Below are 18,860 nucleotides of genomic sequence, written 5' to 3' on the forward strand. Positions count from 1 at the left end.
GTTTGAGACTGGCCTAGACAACACAGCAAGGCCTCATCTCTACAAAAAATAAAAATTGGTTGGTGTGGTGGCACACACCTGTACTCCCTGCTACTCAGGAGGCTGAAGTGGAAGGATTGCCTGAGCCCAGGAGGTCAAGGCTGTGGTGAGTGGTGATCGTGCCACTGTACTCCAGCCTCAGCAAGAGAGTGAGCCTCTGACTCAATAAAACAAAACAGACATAATGCAAAATCTATATTTAAACCATAAACTGGTTCCTTCTCCCCACTTCTAATCCTCCTCCAAATTTAGTTTTCTTATTAAGTAAGATTAGCACCTCTTTGACAGGTCAGTTCCCACGAAGAACAGACATTTTTCTTACCATTCCAGCTCTCACTGGGAGTGGAAGAGAAACCCTCTGTAGTTTCAGGCTCTCAGATCCTCCTTCATCTTATATATATCCAGTACTTGAAGTAATTTTTGTTACAAAGAACTAATGTCATCAAATGCTAATTCTTTAGAGCTGGCCACAGAATCTGTCTGATAAAAATGGGCTATTGAGCTGAATTTTATTTTACTGATATCATTTATCTCAAAGTAACTCTTCTGATGTTGTCCACTGCATCTCCAAACTGTTGTTAAAACTTAGGTCTCAGTAGTAGCTGGGCTTGAATTCTTTTCCACTGGTCTCATGTTTTTGGCCTGGATACACAGACTTTTAAGTGGAGCTACAAAGAGAAAACTCAACAGCTTAGATCCTAAAACTCTCTGCTGCTACATTCTGTGTAGCAAACATCAGATAACTTAGTTATTTTCTATGTTGCTGACATGTGGAACTGAAAGTGCTATTAGAATTGAGGACAGTTATAATGGCTTTCTGCTTAGACATACCACCGATGATTTTTACAACAGAGTAAGAAAACAAATCTGAAACGGGAAAAGAAAAGAATGGGACCTCCTCCCTCAAAAATAAAGCATGGATTGAGGGCAATGGACTATTCTTAGTTTTAGTTCAATGATTAGACATTGCTTAGTCTGCTCTGTCTACTATAACAGGATAGCATAGACTGGTGACTTATCAACAATAGAAATTTATTTCTCACAATACTAGAGGCTGGGAAGTCCAAGATCAAGGTGACTACAGACATGGTGTTTGCTAAGAGACCACTTCCTGGTTCACAGAAGGCTGTCTTCTCCCTGTATCCTCACATGGCAGAGGAGGCAATGAGCTCTCTGCATCTCTTTTATAAGGGAATTAATCCCATTCATAAGGCTCTGTCTCCTGACCTATCACCTGCTAAAGGCACCACTTCCAAACAGTATCACACTGGAAATCAGATCTCAACATTAGAATATCAGGGACAGACAAACATTCAGTCTACTGCAGACATCAAAAAAGAATATAGGGATAATCCTAGCAAACCATACAGTTGAGCCACAGAGTGAAATTTATAAGACTTTAACGAAGGACAGTGAAAACATTCTCTTCAGGATGAAAATGATAATTCACATTTATGCACTGACAACATAACCTCAACAAGTCATTGTTTGGGTTTGAAATAAGTATGGTAGCATAATCCTCTGAAAGAATGTTTCTGATACAAAAAGAAATATAGCATGTAGAAAAGAGATCTCTCCAGTCATGCCTCAAGTTTGTGTACACCTCCCTTGCTTTCCTGCCTTTACCACTTTTACTATCTTCTCAATGAGACCGCTGAGAAAACAGAAATGGTAGTGAGTGAGATATAAAAAATTCCAATAAAGACCTTAATAAATAACTTTTAAAAGAACACTTTTATACTGTAGCCATTATCATACTACCTGGTAAGTATGGGTTTGTAGGCTTCATTTTCCTTGACTTTGACAGTCTTCAAAGATGTAGTCCTCTGGAGTTTCAAAGTATTTTGTTTAATGAAGAATAGATTTTTACTGCTAACCTATTCTATTTCAAATTCTGTTGGCTACCTTACCAATATAAATTTAATCTTCATAAATAAAAAAAAAGTTTCCATAGCAGCACGTCTGTATCCATATTATGACGTTGGCTTTCAGGATTTGATGTTCCATCATGAATTAAATTATCTGCTCCCAAAGTAAATGCATGTGCAAAACGTCAGTGAAGTTCATAGTTGTCTATTAAAATTCAAGCCACTCTGTCATGTAAATACAGTTAGACGGTGAAATCTCACCACCTTCATGGCAGTCATCAAAAACCTTTAAAAATAGAAAAAAACAGTTTATATTCAAACTACAGTTTTAAAATATCCAAGATCCAACCACTTATTTAAATCAACACTAAAAACAAAACTCTCAAGTTGAAAGGGATTAGGACTATATTTAACAACCTACCAATAATACATTTCGTGGTCATAGTTAGTTAACCAGAGGCCTTTTACTGTGGCATTAAAATAGCCATGCTCACTTGCCCACTGGGCAAAATGCTACCAGCAGGTGATACAGGAATATAGGAAGGGAGACCCCTACACGTGAATGGCTTAACCTTGACTAGCTGAATGTTTTGTGTTAGCTACCTTCTGTTTTGTGAAGGCTGTTAAACAAGAGTTCCCAATGCTCGCCTTGTGTCTTGGGATTGAAATCAAGGCACAGAGAGCTCAAGCACACAGATAAGGGTCATATAGTGAAATAAGGCATAGACCAGCAACCCAAGAATATAAACGCCATGAGGACGAGGACCTAGTCTCTTGCTCTCTGTTGTGCCCACAGTGCCTAGAGCACAAAGCAGGCCTCATGGCCTATCTGGGAATGAATAAATGAAGAGTGCTGAGCATGCTGCAGGGGGAAGACGAGATCTCTGGATTGGATCCTGCTGTTTCTTCTAAGCTATTACTCTTAGGTATTCCTGTGCCCAAGTTCCCTCACTCTTCAGGGGAAATAACATCATTAGCTTCAAGGACGTGAGCAGGATTAAATGAGACCACCTATGAGGATCATTAAAAACACACCTGGCTCATGGCAGATTCTCAATGTGTCTCATTTCTCTCCCCACTTAGGTAAAAAGATTAGCCCACACCAAAAAGTGTCCATTTCAGGGCCAAGAGCAGAATATAAGGAAATGATTTGTTCATTCCAAGAATGTAAGGCAATGATTTGTTCATTAAAAGTCTGTTCATCAAGGTTATACAGAAGTTTGAGCAGCTCTTGGTCAACCCTCGAGTCTGAGAATACCAGAGTGTCCTTGCAGTTTCATGTGGCAACTACACAAGCTGGCAGTCGTGTAAAGCGCAGCCTCGCTAACTCACCGGGCAGAGTCCGCAGGGTGCCCGGACCAAGCCCGTGGGAGGGATGATTGGACTGACTGCCCTGTACAACTTCATGTGTCCATCTACACTGCCGACTGTGCCTTCTTTTGCAGCAATGATCGTCATCTCCACCTTCCCATCATAAATGAGCGTATTCAGGATGGTTTCAATGTCCTCCATGGACAACTCCACCTAAAAAAAGGGATACGTTAGGATAAGACGTCATCCATTTGGAGCATGTTAAAAACAGTAAAGGGTCACAATTCCATGGTGAAGTGGGGGAAACATTATGCTGGAGAGGAGTAATCAAAAGCACAAAGAGGATGGACAACAGTTCAAGTTAGCACAAACCACTGAAATACTAGGGACAGAACTCTAAACTCAGGCTAAGCTTGATACTTTCTGATGTATTCACTTCCTAAGTAAAATCTAGAAGTCTTATAATGTAATGGTGTAGTCAGGTGTGTTGGCTCACGCCTGTAATCCAACACTTTGGAAAGCTGACACAAGAGGACCATTTGAGGTCAGGAGTTCAAGGTCAGTATGGGCAACATAGTGGAATCTCATCTCTACAAAAAAGAAAAAGAAAAAAGAAAAATCAGCCAGGTGTGGTGGTGCATGCTTGTAATCCCAGTAATTCAGGAGGCTGAGGCAGGAGCATCACCTGAGCCCAGGAGATTGATGCTGCAGCAAGCCATGATCATGCCACTGCACTCCAGCCTGGGTGAAGACAGAGTGAGACTCTGTCTCAAATAAAGAAATGAATAAAGTAACGATACAGACTTATAAAATGCTTGAAAAGAAAGGTACTTTATAAATAAGAAATTTATAGTTCCTAGTTTTTATAAATGAGAACTCTCAGGCCCAGGAAATGCAAATGACTTATCTATGTGGCTGCTTCGACTTCCTCACTGATTGTGAAAAGCATCAGTGTCTTCACGTATAGGTCCTCAAAAGAATGTGCTGGTAACACAACTGATATAAGTAATACAATACAATAGCTGGGTGCAGCAGCTCACTCCTGTAATCTCAGCACTTTGGAAGGCTGAGGGGGGCAGAATTGCTTGAGCCCAGGAGTTCAAAACCAGCTTGGACAAAGAGAGAGCTTATCAAAAAATTAGCTGGGTGTGGCGGGAGGATTTTCTGAACCCAGGAGGTCAAGGCTGTGGTGAGCCATGATCATGCCACTGTACTCCAGCCTGGGTGACAGAGTGAGACTCTGACTTGAAAATAAATAAATAAATAAATAAATAAAATAAGAGAGAGAGAGAGAGAGAAAATGCCAATAAATGACAACCGATATCATGACTGATATTTTGCACATACACTGAAATATCCTGATAAAGTCCAGAAATTGTCACAATAGACTTCTGAATTTGGTAGTGAAGTACATCGCCAGGCCTGCACTCTGTGCTATCTCTCTTTTTTGTGTGTGTGTCAGAGTCTCACTCTGTCACCCAGGCTGGAGTGCAGGGACATGCTCACAGCCACTGCAGTGTCGACCTGCTGGGCTCAGGAAAGTCTTCCACCTCGGCCTTCCAAGTTGCTAAAACCACAGGTGCGTGCCACCATGCCCAGCTAATTTTTTAATTTAGTGTAGAGACAAGGTCTCACCAAGTTGCCCAGGCTGGTCTCAAACCCTGGGCTCAGGCAATCCTCTTGCCTCTGCCTCCCAAAGTGCTGAGATTACAAGTGTGAGTCACCATGGCAGTGACTGCCTTTGCTTAAAGTATAGGTATTTTTCCAAAACGTTCAAAGCTATCATCTGAAAAAAGGGGTCAGGGTCAAATACATATTTGGAATACACTGTAAATGCTACCCTTATGATGAATACATTTTTAAAAAGTAAGATGAAAATTACATGAAAAGGTTAAAAACAGAGTTCTGACCTTACTGATCCCCAATTCACAGATATATTTCCAAACTTCATGAGATGAAGCAAATGAACTATTTCTTTGTATCATTGGATTCTGTTTGCTTTCTCGTGCTGTTTCCGCCTGTAAAGGTTGAAGCATAAGAAATCTAAGCAAGAAAAGAAAAAAAACAAACAGCCCCATTACAAAGTGGGCTAAAGATATGAATAGACACTTCTCTAAAGAAGGCATACGAGCAGCCGATAGATACGTGAAAAAATATTCAGCCTCACTAGTCATCAAGGAGATGCAAATTAAAACTACACTGAGATACGACCTAACTCCAGTCAGAATGGCCATCATCAATAACTCAAAAAATAACAGATGCTGGAGAGGATGTGGCGTAAGGGAAAACTTCTACACTGCTGGTGGGAGTGTAAACTAGTACAGCCTCTATGGAAATCAGTGTGGTGATTCCTAAAACTTCTAAAACTTGACCTTCCATATGATCCCGCAATCCCCCTACTGGGAATATACCCAGAAGAACTCAGGTCACTCTATAAAAAAGTTACTTGCACATGTATGTTTATCGCAGCATTGTTCACAATAGCAAGAACATGGAACCAACCGTGCTGCCCATCAAAAGAGGACTGGATTTAAAAAATGTGGTACATATATAAAATGGAATATTATGCAGCCATAAAGAACAAAATCATAAACTTCACAGCAACATGGATGGAATTAGAGCTTATAATACTGAGTGATCTCTCACAGAAACAAAGAGCCGAGTATCACAAGTTCTCACTCGTAAGTGGACCTTGAACAACTACAGCATTACTGTAGGAAAGGGATTGAAAGTAGCAGAAAACTGCAGGGAGGGGGGTGAGGGGTGGGGATTGATAGTAGTCAATATAAGTAGGGGCACAACTCATCAATAAGGGTACCTGCACAATGAACATTTGTATACCTAACCCTGAATTTGTATACCTAATCCCACAATTTCAAAATAAAAATTAAAAAAAAAAGAAATCTAAGCAAGACTATTGGTGTTTTTGAATATAATTTATATTAAGTCAAATCAATAGAAGAAATTATATTGTTTAGCAAAAATTACTAATTTTAGATTTCAGTTCCTACAACACATAATATATAATATATAAGATTAAAATACTTGATGAAGAAACTTCTTAAAAGAAGAATTGCAGTACTGTTTCCTCAGTTATGACTCACCTTAGTTTGCAGGAATTTAAAACACTGTTGGTTAAGCACCTCTACGAATTCAGATTCAAAATCCTGGTCACTGTACCAGGCTCCACCTGTCACAGAGCGATCTGGCTGCAGGTTATAGAGCATATACACCTTCTTTTTAGAGGCCTAAGAAAGAACACACACAGTTTAAGTGTTTATACATTTCCAAAAACTAACTTTTAAAAAAGCCTTGTAATTTAGACAGTAGTAGATGTACAGAATTATCACAGAGTCCAGAGAGTCCCATGCCCAGTTTCCCCTATTACTAACACCTGGTATTAGTGAGGTGTACTTGGTATAATTCATGAACCAATACTGAGAAATCATTATTGGCTAAAGTTTGTACTTTATTCATATTTCATTAGTTTTCCCTTAATGTCCTTCATCTGTTCCAGGATCCCATCCAGGACACCACACTACATTTAGTTGTCATATCTCCTTAGGCTCCTTTTGGTGGTGATGGTTTCTCAAATACTTATTTCTATCAGCATGGATTCATGAATATTTATTTTATACTTTGAGTTACAACCCAATACTTATTACTGCACCTGTTCTAGCTTTGCGCACTGGAAGCTTTTTAGTCGGTTCCTGTATCTCTCTGATATACCCTATCATTGTGTGTGTTACTGTGATTTTGTGTGTGTGTGTGCATGCACGTGTAAGTATTCTGGCACTTTCTTATTTTCTGTCATTACAAGATATTTGGAGCATCTTGTATAGTTCCTGCCTGAACCCTAGAGTCAGCCATTATTCCAAGGAGCCCTGGCTTCTTTTATTGGGAAATGGTATTAGAAATCAAGACTTGGGTGCTAGGTGTGTTCATTGCTACTGGGGTGTCATTCATTGCTTCTAGGCCTTCTCATCTGGCAGAGCAAGATTTATCTGTTTTTTCTAACTCCTATATAAATACATACCTAAAATACACATTTGTATATATAGTAATCTATATTCATATTAAACAACAATCCATACTGATGTCTCCACATCTAATCAATTACTACATGGATCATTCTAGCTTCTTCCCCTGGTTTATCTGTCACTCCCACTCCAACAGTGAGAAACTTAAATCCCATTGTTGTTTTTTTTTATTTTTATTTTAGAGACAGGGTCTTGCTCTGCCACTCAGGCTGGAGTGCAGTGGTGTGATCATAGCTCACTGCAACCTCAAACTTCTGAGCTCAGCTGGGCACAGTGGCTCATACCTGTAATCCCTGCACTTTGGGAGATGGAGACAAGGGGACAGCTTGAGTCCAGAGGTTTGAGATGAGCCTGGGCAATTGACAAGACCTTGTCTCTACAATAAATCAAAAAATCAACTGGGCATGGTAGCATACACTGTGGTTCCAATTACTTAAAAGGCTGAGGCAGAAGGATCACCTGAGCCCAGCAGGTTGAGGCTGCAATGGCTGTAAGCATGCCACTGCACTCCAGCCTAGGTGGCAGAGTGAGACTCTGACTCAAAACAAAACAAAAAAAAAACTCCTGAGTTCAAGCAATCCTCCTACCTCAGCCTCCCGAGTAGCTGGGACTACAGGCATGCACCACCATGCCCAGCTAATTTTTGATTTTTTTGTAGACATGGGGTCTTGCTATGTTGTCCAAGTTGGTCTCAAACTCCTGGGCTCAAGCAATCCTCCCGCCTTGGCATCCCAAAGCGCTGGGATTACAGGCATGAGCCACTGTGTCTGGCCTCCACTGTTGTTTAATAAAGAATTTAGTTAGACTTTGCCCATGTTTCCTGAGAAGAAACCTTAACATCTTGGGAAATTCCCAGTGGGGGAGGGGGTCCTTGTTATTCATGTTGAGCCCCTTGGACCACACTTGGGTTTATGCTAACAAGGTGACCCCTGGTGGGGCCCTAAATAGTTTCAGGATGGGTGCTATACATGTTGGAAAGACCAACCACATGACTAGAGGGTTGGGGCTTTGAACCATGTCATATCAGTCCAACCTATTAGAGGAGAGGAGCTAAAGACTGAGTTTCATTTCATGGTCAAGGATTTAATAAATTGTGCCTGTTTAATAAAACTCCAATGAAAACCTTGCACACTAAAGCCTGGGTGAGCTTCCATGGGTGGTAACCACACACCGATGTATCATCGGAGGGTGATATGTACTGGGGATATGGAAGCTTTGTGTTGGAACCCTCCCAGACCTTGCCCCATGTGTCTCTTCAGTTGGCTGGTTCTTTGTATTCTTTTAAATAAAACCACAATGGTAAGTATGCAGTGCTTTCCTGATTCTGTGATTTGTTCTAGCAAATTACTGAATCTGAGGGGGTTGAGGGAACTCCCAAATTTGTAGCCAGTTGGCCAAAGTGTGGGTGGCTTGGGGATCCCTGAACTTGAGACTGGCATCTAAAGTGAAGGCAGTCTTGGTGCCTTTGGCCTGTGACGCTTGACCTAACTCTAGGAAGTAAATCACAGTTGCACTGTAGCCAGCATTCCCCCCTCCGCCATCTATTTGCAAAAATGTTCCATTCTAGCATGAGTGGTATCAGAATGGTTAGCCAGGATCTTTATGGGCAGCAACTCCATCAGCTCAAGAATAGTGCTATGTATTTCCCTTTGCCTTTAGTCTTACAGACACCACTCACTTCCAAAGCTTCTTAGGTCAACATCTTATGCCTCTACCCTCTTCCATACATCTACATCTGTAATACATTTAGTTTCTACTGTCCCATTATGCATTCCCCAACCTCCTAAATGACTTTTGAAATTTTTGTGCATAGTAAGATTGCCTCTATAATTTTGCCTTTTCCAGAATGTCATATGGTTGGAAACACACAGTATGTAGTGTTTTTTGATAGACTCCTTTCACTTAGCAATAAGCATTTAAGATTCATCCAGGCTGGGTTCAGTGGCTTAGCCTGTAATCCCAGCACTTTGGGAGGCCAAGACAAGTGGACTGCCTGAGCCCACGGGTTTGAGACCAGCCCGGGCAACTTGGCAAGACCTCATCTCTACAACAAAATAAAAAATTAGCCAGGCATGGTAGCACGTGCCTGTAGTTCCGGCTACTTGTAAGGTTGAGGAAGAAGGATTGCCGGATTCCAGCGGGTTGATGCTGGGGTGGCCATAAGTGTGCCACTGCATTCCAGCCTGGCCAATAGAGACTCCAATTTAAAAAAAAAAAGAAAAAGAAAAAGATTCATTCACATCTTTTCATGATAGCTCATTTCTTCTTATCACTGAATTATATTCTAGTTTGTTTATCCATTCACCTATTGAAAGACATCTTAGCCTGTTTCTAGTTTTTAATGATTATGAACAAAATGGATAAAAGCATTCTCATGAAAGTTTTTATGTAGACATAAGTTTTCAAATCAGTTGTGTACTTGAGAGCATGACTGTTGTTGGAACATGTGGTAAGACTTAGTTTTGTAAGAAATTGCTCAACTGTTTTACAAGGTGGCCATACCATTTTGCATTCTCGCCAATATTAAATGAATGTTTCTATGGGTCTGTATCTTGTCAGTATATAGTATTATCAATTTTAGATTTTAGCCTTCTAATAGGTATGTAATGGTATTTCACTACACTAAAAAGGCAGAAAGTAGACTGGAAAGTTACCGGTTGTCAGGGCCTGGGGGAAGGGAGGTTGGGGAGCAAACACTAGGGGTAACATTTTGATGACGATGTAATAAAATTAGGATACTTGTGACATTGCACAACTCTGAGACTATATACTAAAAACCACTGAATTCAGCTGGGTGTGGTGGTGCACGCCTATAATCCCAGCACTTTGGGAGGCTGAGGTGAGAGGATTGCCTAATCCCACGGGTTTGAGATCAGCCTGGGCAACTTGGTGAGAACTCATCTCTACAATAAATCAAAAAAATTAGCCAGGCGTGGTGGCGCGTGCCTGTAGTTCCAGCTACTTGGAAGGCTGAGGCAGAAGGATCACCTGAGCCCAGCAGGTTGAGGCTGTGGTGGCCGTGAGTGTGTACTGTACTCCAGCCTGGGAGACAGAGTAAGACTTCAACTCAAAAAAAGAAACAAACAAACAAAAAAAACCCACTGAACTGTACATTGCAAAAGGATGAATTTTGTGAATTTATGAATTTATACCAATAACATTGTTATTCTCTCTACTTTTGTATATATTTGAAATTATCCATTAAAAATATGGAAATGAAATGCTATTCTAAAGCAGGGAAGTAGTAAGGTATACACATCATTTGATAAGTAAAATCACTAACGAACATCAAATTCTTCTAAGCTGAGATTTCTATTTAAGCAAACTTTATTCTAGGGGAATCTCAGCCCCTCTGATGTCTCAATTAGTGAGGTCAGGGGCAGATGTACCTGATGGAGCCAGCTCTGGAGCATGGAGCCCCAAGAAGTGGTGGGGGTGAGATGGGATGAGGAGAAGGAAAAACACCAGCATGCTAGGAAGGATTCTCTGCCAGGACAGGTATTTTTCTGTGACTTGGTCACTGATGTATCCCAAGTACTCAGGACAGCGTGATACACGGCAAACATTCAATAGGTACTTGTTGAATGTGTAAGCTAATATGTCGGGATAATGTAAATAATCTTACAAACCACAAGATCCAAGAAAAATGTTTACAACTCCAAAAATTCTTCACTGACGAGAGTGAAGTTGTTTTAGATTTTTGAGTGGTAAGACACCAAGAGTTAGTTAACTAGGTGACAAATCTAAAAAACGGATCCAGTATGAATTACATTTTAAAAAGTCTTTTTTGACCAGTTGTTTTACATTGCAACATAGCTTCAAGAATAAAAACTTGAAATACATTTGAAGATACACATGTAAGTGAATATTTGAGGAAAGTACTACTCACTGCTACAGACTTAACAGCTTTGATAAGCTTTTTACTTTCCAAATTCTTCAAAATTTTGTTGATCTCTGTTAATGGCAAGTTACTTTTGTATCGGATATCTCTGCTCCATATTCCTATGAGAAAGTAAAGTAAAATAAGTTGACCTATGATGTTCATTGATTTTCATTTCTATTCCTATAGCTTATATCTCACTTGAAAACTAGCAAAATAAAGCAAATAGTAAAAATTAAATCACTTAGGGGTAAGAACCTTGGCAAAAGTAGCAAAAACATGCAAGACAATAAGTTGCATGCTTATTCTTTAACTGGAAATAAACATACCACTTTTTTTTGAAACCTCAATGTGGCACATTAAAAAAAAATATATTTAGCCAGGCATGGGGGCTCACACCTGTAATCCAAGCACTTTGGGAGGTGGAGGCGAGGCGATTGCCTGAGCCCAGGGGTTCAAGACCAGCCTGGGCAACTTGGCAAGACCTCATCTCTACAATAAACCCCCAAATTAGCTGGGTGTGGTTGCGAACGCCTGTGGCTCTAGCTACTTGGAAGGCTGAAGTGGAGGGATCACCTAAGCCCAGCAGTTCGAAGCTGCGGTGGCTGTGAGCGTACCACTGCACTCCAGCCTGGGTGACAAAGTGAAACTCCAACTCAAAAAAAAATACACACACACACATACACATTTAAAAAGGAGGTCTAGCAAGGCAATGGCCAAGAAATATTTTTTAAAAGAGAAAAAAATAAAAGATATATAAAAAGAACAATTTTGTAATGGAAGAAAAAATCCTGAATGCTATTGAATTCACTTATATAATTTCTTCCATCCTTTCCAGTCCCCTAATCTCTGTTTTCAGATATTTTCACTTTAGATTGTAAACATGAAATACAAACTTAATTTCAGGTCAGGGTCAACTGCTCTCCTTAGTTGGGTGTAAAATATCCTTCAGATGAGCATATGCAGACATGAAATCAAATATGGACACAGCTCTGCACATGAGAGACGAATAAAGGGAGTCTATGGTTCTTACAGCTGCTGAAAGTCTTGTGTAGGGAGTTAGAATTACTGTCTCAAAGGAAATAAATACTACACATGGGAAAAGAGCTACAAAAAAAATCTTGCTTTATTTTCCTCTCAATGTAGAGGCATAATGAGATAAGTTTTTTGTTTTTTTTTTGAGTTGGAGTCTCACTCTGTCGCCCAGACTGGAGTGCATTGGCACACTCCCGGTCACCGCAGCCTCGACCTGCTGGACTCCAGTGATCCTTTCGCCTCAGCCTTCCAAGTAGCTGGAACTACAGGTGCGTACTACCACGCCTGGCTAATTTTTTTTTTTGATTTGTTGTAGAGATGAGGTCTCACCAAGTTGCCCAGGGGGTTCAAACCCGTGGGCTCAGGCAATCCACACCCGCGGGCTCAGGCAATCCACTCACCTCAGCCTCCCAAAGGCGCGGGATTACAGGCTGAGCCACCGAGATTTGTCCTTTTTTTTTTTGGCGTTGGAGTCTCTCTCTATTGCCCAGGCTGGAGTGCAGTGACACGCTCAAGGCCACTGCAGCCTCAACCTGCTGGGCTCAGGTGATCCTTCCACCTCAGCCTTCCAATCAGCTGGAACCACAGGTGTGGGCCACCACGCCCAGCTAGTTTTTTTATTTACTGTAGAGACAAGATCTCGCTAAGTTGCCCAGTCTGATCTTGAACCTGTGGGCTTAGGCAATTCTCTCACCTCAGCCCCCCAAATTGCTGGGATTATAGGCATGAGTCATTGTGCCTGGTCATAATTTTTCAAGGTAATATCAATGACTCAAATACATCCTAAATCATAATAACTGCAATCTAGCTACAGTTCTTCAAGGGGCATAGAAGAGGACTGCAGCTGCTGAAGGACATATGTCAAAACATTGCTACAATGTACTCAGTATCCCTCTGGTCCTTGCAAAAACCAGAGGTGTTATTATCCAAAATTTATAAATAAGATGAAGAAATAGAGGCTCACAGTTTAGGTGACTCACCCAAGGTCATACTAGCTAGAAACTGAGGATTTTTTTCTTTTTTTTGAGTCTGAGTCTCACTCTGTCGCCCAGGCTAAAGTACAGTGGCACACTCACGGCCACTGCAGCCTTGATGCTGGGCTCAGGTGATCCCTCTGCCTCAGCCTTCCAAGTAGCTGGAACTACAGGCATAGGCCACCTAGCCCAGTTAATTTTTTGATTTGTTGTAGAGATGAGGTCTCGTCAAGTTACCTGGGCTGATCTTGAACCTGTGGGCTCAGGTAATCCTCTCACCTCGGCCTCCCAAAGTGCTAAGATTATAGTCGTGAGCCCCTGCAGGTGGACAAAACTGAGGATTTAAAAAGAAACTTAACTTTTAATTTATTCATCTGAATACATAATAAATTAGTGTGGCTCAGAATTCAGAAGTCTTTTCCCACTCCTGGCCACAGCCATCTTGTTCCTGCCTCTCTAGAGCCACCATTGAGTCACTGTTAGGTATCTTTCAAACATATACATGTCACATATGTATGTTCTGTTCCTTTTTTACTCTACACGCTGTGCTTTACCCTGGGAAGCCAGGATCTCAGTCTCTATAATTAATCCCAAAGACTATGCTTTTTTCTGCCCCATCACATGCCTACCTTTATTTCCTGCATCCTCGATGATTTGATATACCAGTTTTTCTTGGTTATCTGATCCCTTCATTTTACTGCAGAGGAATAAAGTAGAATTAAAAAGGCAAAGGGGTACAGGATAATCTCATAAACTACATGACTACTTAAAGGAACAGCAGACAAGGTCACCAGAGTGACTTATTTACCAAAACAAGGGCTTACCTTTAAAAGAATGAGACAGAGCTGTATGTATCAACATGAAAAGATGTCCAAGATACAGTAAGTAAAAAAAACAAGTTGCAAAACAGTATGGATAGCATGATTCCATTTTTGTTTAAAAAAAAAAAAGAGAGAGATTATCTATAAATATGTAATATATAAATATATAATCATCTATGTGTATTTACATATATCTGGAAGAAAGAATATATACCGATTTATTTAGAGTAACCAACTCTGAGAATGAAATGTATAACTGGAGGGAGGGATGGTATGTACGACACATTAATGTTATGCATTTTGTATTAGTTTTTTTTCCAATACATACATTACTTTTGTAATAGTTACAATTTTCTTAAAATTAAAAAACAGGTGCTTACCCAGCATTCTGAGAGTCCTTTATTCTATACAAAAGGCCAGTGTTGCTCCTTAAGAGATCTAATTGACCCTAAAGTTTTCAAAATAGAAAACAGGAGTCAATTATTACTTCTCAAAAGTAATAATTGAACAGTCAACAGATACACGAAAAAATGCTCAGTCTAAACTACTCATCAAAGAAATACAAATTGAAACCACACTGAGAGCATCTAATGCCAGTCAGGATAGCCATAATCAACTCAAAAAACAACAGATGCTGGAGAGGATGCGAGATAAAGGGAACACTTCTACACGGCTGGTGAAAGTGTAAACTAATACAACTTCTGTGGAAAACAGCGTGGCAATCCCTAAAATATATAAAAATCAACCTTCCATTTGACCCAGCAATTCTCCTTCTGGGAATATACCTAGAGGAACTTAAATCATTCTATAAAAAAGATGCTTACATATGCATGTTTATTGTAGCACTATTCACAATAGCAAAAACATGAAACAAACTGTGCTGTCCACTGAAAGTGGACTGGATTGGAAGGCCGAGGAGAGTGGATTGCCTGAGCCTACAGTTCGAGACCAGCCTGGGCAACTTAGCGAGACCTCATCTCTACAATAAATAAAAAACTTTAGCTGGGTGTGGTACGACACGCCTGTGGTTCTGGCTATTTGAAAGGCTGAGGCAGAAGGATCGCCAGAGCCCAGCAGGTTGACACTGGGGTGGTCATGAGCTTGCCACTGCACTCCTGCACTCCAGCCTGGGCAACAGAGTGAGACTCCAATTTAAAATTAAAAAAAAAAAAAAAAAAAAGAAAGTGGACTGCATTTAAAAATGTGGTACACATAAACAATGCAATACTATGCAGCCATAAAAAAGGAAAAAAATTATGGACTTCACAGCAACTTGGATGGAGTTAGAGTCTCTAATACTCAGTGATCTATTATAGAAACAAAAAGCTGAGTACCACATGTTCTCACTCATAAGTGGACCCTGAACATTTATCATAACCCTATGAGAAAGGGATTGGCAGTAGCAGAATACTGCCAGAAGAGGGAAGGGAGGGACACATAACATCAATAAGGGCACCTGATCTCAAACCAGGTGAAGTAGAGACCAAAGGGCCCAAACTTTACCTATATGATGACCGCTTATCTACCTAATCCTAAATTGTACCCCACATCTTTAAAAAAAAAAAACAAAACTCACTTTCCTTATAGTTTAAGATTAAAAAAAAAAAAAAGGAGTCAATTATTTTGGAGATATATTAAAATCCAATGACAAATAATACATCCTTTAATATTTTTGCCATAAAGGTTAGTCTACTTTCCACAGTTGCTAGTCTCTCACTTGAGACTTAAGTTTTTGCTTATATATCATGTATATATAATGTATTTTTCAAAACCTAGCTTTTCATCTCAAAATTTTAAAAATTAATACTAATAATTTCCCATATACTAGACTCTGGATTAGTCATATGATCGATGCCTAAATAACATTTTTTTCTTTTTGAGTCAGAGTCTCACTCTGTGGCCCAGACTGGAGCCCAGTGACATGTTCATGGCCACTGTCACCTCAACCTGCTGGGCTCAGGCACATCTTCCACCTCAGTCTCCCAAGTAGCTGGAACCACAGGCACAAACCACCACAACCAGCTTTTTTTTTTTTTTTTTTTGAGTCAGAATCACTCTATCCCCCAGGCTGGAGTGCAGTGGCACACTCACAGTCACTGCAGCCTTGAATTCAGGTGATCCTTCCGTTTCAGCTTTCCAAGTAACTGGAACTACAGGCGTGAACCACCACACCAGTCTAATTTTTTGATTTATTGTAGAGATCGAAGTCACAACATCTACGATGTTGCCCAGGCTGGTCTTGAACCCAAGAGCTCAGGGAATATTCTTGCCTCCTCCTCCCAAAGTGCTGGGATTGCAGGCATGAGAAACTGTACCTGGCTCCAAATAACTTTTAAAAAGCAGTTTTAGAATAATAAATAAAAATACATATTCAGACTGGGTTTGGTGGTTCTGCCTGAAATCCCAGCATTTTGGGAGGCCAAGGTGAGTGGATTGCACAAGTCCATGGGTTCGAGACCAGCCCTGGCAACTTGGCAAGATCTTGTGTCTACAATAAATAAAAAATTTACTGGGTGTGATGGTGTATGCCTGTAGTTCTGGCTACTTGGAAGGCTGAGGGGGAAGGATTGCCAGAGCCCTGGGGAACGATGCTGGAGTGGCCATAAGCATGCCACTGCATTCCATCCTGGGCGACGGAGTGAGACTCCAACTCAAAATACTCAAACTCAAATAAATCCAAATTATACATAATATAAATACAATAAAAATAAAAATAGAATATGTATAAATAATAAGTTCACATAAAGGCTGAGCATGCATAAATATTCTAAGGCATAACAACTAAATAAACTTTATAAAGTTAATAGTGATATTTATGGTTATGCATAATTTTTATTGTTACATAAAATCACAAATGTCAACCAGTGAATAAAAGATAGTATTGTTTTTATATAACAAATCAAAAGTAAAATAAAGCACGTTTGATCATGCTTGTGAATTTCCTTGGGTCTGAACTTAGGAGAACCCAGATAGCTGTGAACTTCTAGCAGTTCTGGAAAGCCAAGGTTAAGAGTTCCATTCCCATGTGTTAAGACTAGACAGACTCTTGACTTGGAAATGAGTTTACATACAAGATGAACAGGGACATTCTCCCTCCATTGCCTTGACTGCAATAAGTGGCAAAGTGGAGCCATGAAGCTCAATCTGGAGGTTCCATTAAGTTGTTTCTTCTGTCTATGAACACTCACTGAACACCAGGTGTTATGACAGGTGTTTGGAGGATCAAACATGAATTCTAAAAGGGAAACACAGAGCTGACTGCTATACCATCCTGGTTAGCATTAAGATAGAGGTAAGTAGAGGGCAGAAGGGTACTCAGAGAAGAGGCTGTGGTGCAACCTGGGGGTTCAGGATGGCTTCCTGGAGACAATGGCAAAGCTGAGTCCTAAATGCTAAGTCTGTGAAGAAAGAGAAGAGCCTCTAGGCGGAGGAGAGCATGAACAAAGGTCCTACAGTATGAAATAGAGTGATGTGGCAGGAAATAAAAAATGACCTGTTCCCTCTGAAACCTCATTTTTGAGGCAGAGAATGGAGATGAGGCTGGAGAGAAAGGCAGGGGGCTTAGTGTAGCAAACCCAGGAGTTTGGACTTGAATCTCTAGTCCTGACAGATTTAAGTGGTAGAGTGACTTGGTCAGACACGTAATAAACACAGATAAGGCTGGCTTTTCTGAGGCAGATACAGTCAGTGAAGCCAGTTAGGATGCTACTGCAGTAGCCCAGGCAAAAGTCAAGAGTCTGAATATATGCAGATGTAGTAGGAGTAAAAATGAGGGAACAAATTTGAGAACTGTGTAAGAGCTAAAATCAGAAACACTTTGTGATTTATTAATAAACACTCCCTTACTTAATATCCTTTGATGGTATTACCACTGCCTACAGCCTATAGCCAATAGGCCTGGCAGTGGGCAGTGGTTACAGAGAGAAAGGCACTGAGGATGATTTTCAGTCAGAAAGGAAAGGGCTTAGAGGGTGGTCAGAGGACAAAAAAGGAATATTTTCCCACTGCTACAACCTCCCAGAATGCCTTCCTCTAGCCAAAGACCATTATCACAGTGAAATGACCAGAAATCACCAACACTCCTTTTTCCTTTTTTTCAGAAATCTAGTCCATAGCTTGTTTTTGTAAATAAAGTTTCATTGGAACATAGCCATGCCTACTGGTTTATGTATCATCATTCATGGCTGCTTCTTGCTAAAATGACATAATTAAGTAATTGTGACAGAAACCATATGGCCCACAAAGTCTAAAACACACTATAAACATATACTATACAGAACATTTTTGCCAATTCGTAGGTTAGAGGGTGAAGGGAATGGTTAAACAAAAGGTTCACTTGTTCCCAAATCTCCATATCCAGAGCTCCTAGAAACCCAGCAAGGCAGATAGATTTAAAAACAAAACAGTTGGTTGGACGCAGTGGCTCCCGGCTGTAATCCCAGCACTTTGGGAGGCCGAGGTGAGAGGACTGTCTGAGCTCACGATTTCAAGACCAGGCTGCACAACTTGGTGAGATCTTGTCTCTATAATAAATAAAAAAATTAGCCTGGCATGGTGGCATGCACCTGTGGATTCAGCTACTTGGAAGGCTGAGGTGGAAGGATCACCTGAGCCTAGCAGGTCAAGGTTGCGATGGCTGTGAGTATGCCACTGCACTCCAGCCTTGGCAACGGAGACTTCAACTCAAAACAACAACAATAAAAACAGTCATTTAGATGAGGTATTGATGTAGAATTCTTTAACCTAATTGCTAATAAAACCAAATGGAAATACTTTTAGGAAAAGAAGTTTTTTTTATTTTTTGTGTTTTTTGTTTGTTTGGTTGGTTGGTTGGTTTTTTTGAGTTGGAGTCTCACTCTGTTGCCCAGACTGGAGTGCAGTGGCTGCTCCCG

General features: G+C 40.5%; 1 protein-coding gene across 1 annotated transcript in view; it reads right to left on the reverse strand.

Annotated features, from left to right (window-relative positions):
* Positions 1-1,050: 1,050 nt before the first annotated feature.
* The window catches only part of POLR3F (RNA polymerase III subunit F), a 20,571-nt gene continuing 2,761 nt past the window's right edge, over positions 1,051-18,860 (reverse strand). The window contains exons 3-9 of the mRNA XM_008063232.2: positions 14,349-14,416; positions 13,777-13,844; positions 11,148-11,260; positions 6,323-6,466; positions 5,129-5,236; positions 3,240-3,431; positions 1,051-2,193 (exon numbers count right to left, since the gene is read on the reverse strand). Of these exons, the coding sequence (XP_008061423.1) occupies positions 2,116-2,193; positions 3,240-3,431; positions 5,129-5,236; positions 6,323-6,466; positions 11,148-11,260; positions 13,777-13,844; positions 14,349-14,416 (771 nt within the window). The 3' untranslated portion in view covers positions 1,051-2,115. The remainder of the gene's footprint in view (positions 2,194-3,239; positions 3,432-5,128; positions 5,237-6,322; positions 6,467-11,147; positions 11,261-13,776; positions 13,845-14,348; positions 14,417-18,860) is intronic.

The sequence above is a fragment of the Carlito syrichta genome, unplaced genomic scaffold (genome assembly GCF_000164805.1).
Source record: "Carlito syrichta isolate Samal-C Ts95f unplaced genomic scaffold, Tarsius_syrichta-2.0.1 Scaffold306685, whole genome shotgun sequence".
Lineage (NCBI taxonomy): Eukaryota > Metazoa > Chordata > Mammalia > Primates > Tarsiidae > Carlito > Carlito syrichta.